General features: G+C 61.5%; 1 protein-coding gene across 1 annotated transcript; it reads right to left on the bottom strand.

Annotated features, from left to right (window-relative positions):
- Window positions 1-873: 873 nt before the first annotated feature.
- Window positions 874-2,885, bottom strand: HSPB1 (heat shock protein family B (small) member 1). The gene is made up of 3 exons (XM_051635679.1): window positions 2,482-2,885; window positions 1,427-1,490; window positions 874-1,203 (listed from the first exon to the last, which is right to left on the bottom strand). Exons 1-3 carry the CDS (start codon window positions 2,840-2,842, stop codon window positions 1,044-1,046), a joined length of 585 nt encoding a protein of 194 aa, XP_051491639.1. The 5' UTR covers window positions 2,843-2,885; the 3' UTR covers window positions 874-1,043.
- Window positions 2,886-6,376: the final 3,491 nt, after the last annotated feature.

The following is a 6,376-nucleotide window of genomic DNA, read 5'->3' as shown; positions in this document are numbered from 1 at the left end:
AGCAGCAGGTCCTGCCTCGGCCATGTAGGGCCTGTCCTGCCCTGGGGACATGGGGCCAGCTGGGGACAAAAGGCACTGGGAACAGGACCCCCCAACACCTCAGCCCCCCCAGCTGAACCCCCATCCACCTGGCCCCACAACAGGGAGGGGGGGCGGTGCTGGGGCTGGAGGGGCCACACTGATGGGGACAGGGATGGGGACAGGGATGGGTGTTTCCTGGTCAGACCTTCTGCCCGTGAAGCCCCTGTTTGTTCCCAGGCTCCCCTGCAGCCCAGGGGAGGGTCAGGGGGGCTGTGGTTGTTTTTGAGAGAAGTAGAGACCCAGGATGTTTGGATCTGGGATGTTGAGTCCCAGAGTTTTGGAGACCAAGCATGTCAGAATCCCAGGATGTCAGCTACCCAGAGTTTTGGAGACCTGGGGTGTCAAAGACCCAGGATCTGGAAAACTGGGATGCTGAGCTTGGCATGTGTGGGAAACTGTTCTTTTCTTCCCCACAGGTTTGAGACCTGGCATGTGGAGACCAGAGGTTTTGGAGCCCTGGGATGTAAAGAGACATGATGCTGGGATGTGGAGAGCTGAGATGCAAGAGACCTGGGATATGGGATATCCAGGACAGGGAGACTCTGGATTTGAAGACCCTGAATGCTGTGGAGCCCCAGGATGTGAACACTTGGGAAGTGCAGCCCTGAGGTGCTGAGCCCAGGCCGTGGAGCAGGACTTGGTGGCCCTCCCACTGGCCATGCTGGCCACAAGCAGCCCATCCCAGTGCTCAGGTCCAGCCCTGCTGGAGCCAAGAGCTGGAGCCCACGATGTGCTTTCCCCACCACGACACAACTGGGGCTCTGGGGGGACAGACTCAGGGCACAGGGACAGTTTTCTTCCACCACTTTTTATTCCAGCTGATTCTCTGGGTTCCTTCCCACGACTCAAGGCACTCGGTGACCGGGCGAGTACAAAACGGGCAGTAAAAAGGGGGCTGTGAGTGGGGATGGGGGGGGGGGGCAGCAGCAGCTTCTCCTCCTCCTCTTCCTCCTCTCTGCCACCTACTTCTTGGCTGGCTCCTTGGCTTGGCTCTCCATGGTGACAGGGATGGTGATTTCAGCAGACTGGATGGCTGGCTTGGGCAGGGGGGCCTCCACTGTCAGCATCCCATCGGGGGACAGCGAGGACCTCACTGCAGTGGCTTCAACACCGGGGGGGAGGCTGTGGGGGGGGACAGGAAGAGTGGGGGGGGGGGGTCAGGGTTGTGACACCCACCCCCCTGCACCCAGAGACAGGTGTGACCACCCACAGATGCTCAGCCCCAAAATGACTGACCCTCCCCCTCCTCTCAGTTTGGGTGTGGAGCATCCCCAGTTTCCCCAGTGGTCCCCGAAGACATCAGGGAGCTGCCAGGATCCCATCTCCCCTCCCTCCTGGTACTCACGTGTACTTTCGGGTGAAGCACCGAGAGATGAAGCCGTGTTCATCCTGCTTCTCCTCATGCTTCCCTGGAAGGAAAAAAGATCCAGGCTGGCTGGGTGGGCAGGGAGCCGGGGAGGTCACTGCCCCTGGAGTCATCCCTTCCCTGCCCCAGCTTCCCAGATCCCAGCATGATCCAAGAGTGAGGAGGGGCTGATCCTGCTTTTCCTGGTTTTCTCCACCTTAATATCAGCCTGGAGCAACTGGGCAGCAGGGACCCCTCTGGGAGCATCCCCCAGATCCAAGGGGAGCAAAGTGTGGTGCCAGGAGCTGGCAGTGGCTGAGGGGGCCCAAGGGTTCCTGGCTGGCCCTGTTGGGTCCCCAGCCTGGCAGGGCTGGAAGCTGAGCACCCACTTCTCCCTGGAGCTGCCCTGGCTGGGGAGTTGCCCCCACCCCTTGTGGACCCCCAGGCTGGGCACGAGGCACGAGCTGGCCCCGTGCTGCTGGGTCCGGGCTCCTTTGTGGTGTCCTTGGCTGAGCCACCCAGGGTTCTTGGGGCAAGCATGGGGGGACAGCAGGACTCGTGACACCCCATGGACACCCTTCGACCCCTCCCAGCCCCCTCTGTGGCTCACAGCCAGAGGGTCCCTCCCTATGTCCCAGCTCAACTGCATTGAGGGGTCAATATACGGGGCTTTGGGGTCTCTGCACCCTGTGCAACACCTGTAGCATGAAGGCACCATGAGAATGAGCTTGTAACACTGAGCTTCCTCTTTGCCTGGACTTTTCCCCTTCCTCCTCTCCTCTCCTCTCCTCTCCTCTCCTCTCCTCTCCTCTCCTCTCCTCTCCTCTCCTCTCCTCTCCTCTCCTCTCCTCTCTCCTCTCCTCTCCCCACCCATGGTTTCCCATCCCTTACTTCCCACCACTCATTCCCCTCTTCCTTCCCATCCTTTTTTCCCCCAGCAAGCACAGAACTGGGGAGGGGGGGGGGGGCGACACACACAACCCCCAGCCCAGCACCCTGAGACAGGAGAGGGGAACCCCCCAACCTCCCAAGACCCAAATTCCCCCACCACCCACCAGTTATCTCCACGATATTATCCTTGGTCTTGACCACCAGCTCCTCGGGTGCAAAGTGGTTGACATCCAAGGTGACCTTCCAGCTGTCGGCCGTGTGCCGGATCTCGGAGACGCCGCTGCTGAGCTGCCTGCTCAGAGCCTGCCCGTAGGGAGAGCCCAGGGCTGGCATCAGGGCGCTTTCCCGAGGGAACAGGCGGAAATAGCCCGGCCAGGCGCTCCCGCTCGGCCACTTGTACCAATCCTCAGGGATATGGGGCATCCCAAAGGCCTGGTCGAAGAGGCGGCTCCCGTGGTACCAGTCTCGGAAGGGCTCCCAGCTGGGGCTGCGCAGGAAGGTGAAGGGAACGCGGCGCTCGGCCATGGTGCCCTGGGCTGCCTGGTTTGGGAAGGGGGGGTTGGCCAGAGGTCCCTTATGAAGCAGGGGGTGGCGGGGTGGGGGGGGGGGGCGGGGATCAGTGGTTATTTTTAGCCAGGCAGCTCAGCTGGCTATTAATGGCAATTGCAGCAGGGCCCAGGGAAGGGACGAGAAACTTTCGTTTCGGAGGTTGCGCAGGCAGCCGCATCGGGTGGGTGGCACTCAGCCACTGCCCCCCCCCTCCAAAACACCTCCCCAACCCCCCCCTCCCCCGCCAGGGAAATGTCCATCTGCCTTTTGTCGAGGGAGGTTTGGCTGGTTGGGAGTGATGGATGGCCCTTGGAGCCCATCCTGGCCTCCCTCCCCCCTGAACGCCTGCTGGCAACTCTTGCCCAGAAAACCATCTCAGGGATGTGCTGCAGGGTGGGGAGGGGGCTGGGGCTGGGCCAGCACCTCGGGGGGGGCTGATGACTCAGTGCAGGAGCCTGTGCGTGGCCCCGTGCCCACCCACTGCCTCACCCACCAGCCAGAAGCTTCTGGAGCCCCCTCAGCCCCCCCAGCACCCCCACGGCCCCAGGACTCAGCATTGCAGTGGGGAACCCCCAGCACAAAGGTGGGGTGAGGCTGATGTGTGGGGGTCCCCTGGGGCCTTTGGGATGATGGGGCTCGGGGGAGGGCATTTGGATCAGTAGGGGTTGATGTAGACTGGTGGGGGCTGGTGGGTCTTACTGGGGACCAGTAGAGGTTGGCAGGGGCTTACGGGCACAGATGGGGGCCAGTGAGGGGGTGATGGAGGCTGCTGGGGGCTGGAGGGGGCAGCCCCCTCTGGGGTTGGGGAGGTGGGGGGGGTTCTCCTTCTCTTCACCTTTAGCCCTCACATCCAAACAGGTCTCTCCAGTGACACCCTCCTGGCTCCAGGACAGGATTCCTGCTTGGGACCAGGGTCCAGGTCCCCCATCCAGGGGAAGGTCTCTTTGCCCAGCCCAGGGACCCCGGCAGCACCTGGGACCCCCACGACACACACACACCCCTCCCCATCCACCTCAGCCCCCCAGCCCTGTGGAAAGGGACTGGCCAGTTTTGGGGGCACAGAGGCACCAGGGTGGGATGTGCCCCCCTGGGACTAAGTTGTGGCTGCTTTGCTGGGAAGAAGCTTGTGACCAGCACCAGGAGATGGGCGACAGGTGAGACCTGACACACTCAGTGCAGGGATGTGTGACCCTGGGGAGCCCTCCCCACAGGGTCCAGGGCACAGATGGGGGCACAGTAAGGGAAGTGGGGGGGGGAGATGCTGCAGGAGGAAATCTGGGGGTGCTGCTGCTCGAGCCCTTTGTCCGGAGGAAAGGGCTGATCCCTACAGGGCAGGGGCGATGGGGCCACATCCCGCGGGGGCTGGAGGGGGCAGGGGGGGGCGGGCGAGGTGCTGCGGGGACTGCGGAGGTGAAAGGGTGGGAGGGAGAGGTGGGGAAAAGGGAGGGAATGCAGAGAGGGCTGGGAAAGCTGAGGGGAGGGAAGGGAGGATCGCAGGCAAATGGGAAGAGCTGCCGGGAGGGATGCGAGAATTCCCTGCCCCAGCAGCAGGGCACCCTCCGGAGGGTCCCCCCGCCCCACAGCAGGGTGGCCTGGCTTTGGGGGGGGGGTGGGTGGGTGGGTGAGACACCCAACGTTGTGTCCCGCGCTGCTCTGCATGGAGCCGGGACTGATCTTCCAGGGAAGAGGGAACCATGGGGGGGGGGGGGGGGGGCTGGAAACAGGCTCTGCAGGGAGCTGGAAAGGACTGAGGCTGCACAGAGGGAACGGGGTAACCCCCCCCACACCCCAACACCCCGAGAAGAAACCTCTGGCTGCCCGGCAGAGTCATTTACAATATATACTGTATATTTTATTATCCTTGAACCAGCTCACTGAGTCTACAGCTGTACTCACAACCCAGGAAAAAAAAAAATATAATAATAATAAATGAAAATAAAAAGTAAAATAAATTAAAAAAAGAAACCCAACCAAACTGAAAGAGAGAGAGAGAGAGAGAGAGAGCGCACGCGCGAGAGGAAAATACTGAAGTATTTCTACAGAGTATTTGTTCCAGTTAGCTCCCTCCGCGGCAGGAGACAGAGACTGTAAAAGAGGAAGACTGGAAATTTTCCCTGATGTGCTGGCTTGTCCGCGCCGGCGCTGCAGGCTGGGCTGGGGATTCCCGGGATTTCAGGAGCTGCGGCACCAGGAGGGGCCAAATAGCCCCCCCCGCCGTGGTTTGAATGCAGGTGTTTTCAGGGATACGCACACACATCCCTCCCCACCCCCCCTCACTAGGGTTTTGGGGCTCCCACAGCCGGTCTGGGCTTCCCCGTGGGGTGATGGGGGTTGTGGGGTGTCCGCGGGGGGCTCCTGCAGCAGCAACTGGAGAGGGGTGGGGTGTTATTTTGGAGCTCGTGGCTCAGGGGTTTGTTGGGGATGCTGGGGACACTCGTGCCCTTCGTCTCCCCCCGCTCGGGGGGGGGGGACAGGACCCTTCATCTCCTCTTGCTGTGGTCACATCCAGAGCTGCTGCCCTGCCCGGGGTTGGCATGTGGGGACAAGCTGAGCCACGGAGAGCCACCAGCACGTCCCCTCCTCACCTCTTCACCCCATTTCTAACCACTCTGCTTCTCCAGGCACCATGAAGGGCAACCAGCAGCACTGCCAGCAGAGCAGGGGGGCTGGGTGGGAGACCCAGGGACTGGCACCCAGCACAGCCGAACTCTTGGAGATGTTTCTCCAAGGGCTGGTGGATCCTCAGCTGGGTCTAAGCCTGGTTCCTCGAGGTGCTGGGTTTGGGAGACAAACCCCAGAGCGCCCCTCCTGGGACCTCTGGTTCATCAAGTCACTGGCTAACGAGGCCATCACGTTATCAGCCGAGCTGGACACCAAAGCATCCTCTGGATCCTGGCTGGCTGGAAACCAGCACCAGGCAGGGCTGCCAAAGCCTGGCTTTTCATCCCGGGGGCAGAGGGTTAATCCCAGCAGCTGCTCCCCACCCGGGGAGGCTCATCCCCATCGTCCTGCTCCAGCCAACCAGAAAACGTGGGGCCCTCGTGGATTAAACACCAACATTCCCAGAGGTGCCCGGACTGTCCTTGTTGACTGAGGGTGGGTTCGTTGTTTGTTTGGGGTTTTTTTTTGAATCAGCAAAGTCCTGCACAAGTGGAGCTCCCAGCAGAGCCGGGACCCTCCTGCCTCTCTCATCTTCTGTAATTAGGTTTAAAAAGCCACCACTCAGCCCCAGAGCAGGAGGTGGCCTGGGGCTGAAAGCCCAAAGGTGGGGTAGGAGATGCTGAAGCTTGAGAAGGGCTTGATTTGGCTCTGGAGGGGTGGAAAATCCCTTGTTCGGGGGGGGGGGGTGTAACAGCTGGGTCCTTCCCAAAATTGGGTGAGAGGGATGGGTGCAGGGGCCAGCTCCTGAGCTGGGATGAGCAGGGTTAACCCATAGGGGTGATCCCCCCTCCCCTGGGACCTCCCCACTAGGGAAGAGACTTTTGGGGTGCTGCTGGGTTCTGGGTTTTG

This window comes from Apus apus, chromosome 18 (genome assembly GCF_020740795.1).
Source record: "Apus apus isolate bApuApu2 chromosome 18, bApuApu2.pri.cur, whole genome shotgun sequence".
Classification (NCBI taxonomy): domain Eukaryota; kingdom Metazoa; phylum Chordata; class Aves; order Apodiformes; family Apodidae; genus Apus; species Apus apus.
This window is presented reverse-complemented; position numbering and strand designations above follow the sequence as displayed.

Bases quoted from the DNA above. Each gene is read 5' to 3' on its own strand.
- HSPB1 (XM_051635679.1), bottom strand. From the start codon at position 2,842: ATGGCCGAGCGCCGCGTTCCCTTCACCTTCCTGCGCAGCCCCAGCTGG. The intron at 1,491-2,481 runs GTGGGTGGTGGG...TTTTCCTTCCAG, and splicing joins TAATATCGTGGAGATAACTG to GGAAGCATGAGGAGAAGCAG. The intron at 1,204-1,426 runs GTGAGTACCAGG...CCCCCCCCACAG, and splicing joins TGCTTCACCCGAAAGTACAC to CCTCCCCCCCGGTGTTGAAG.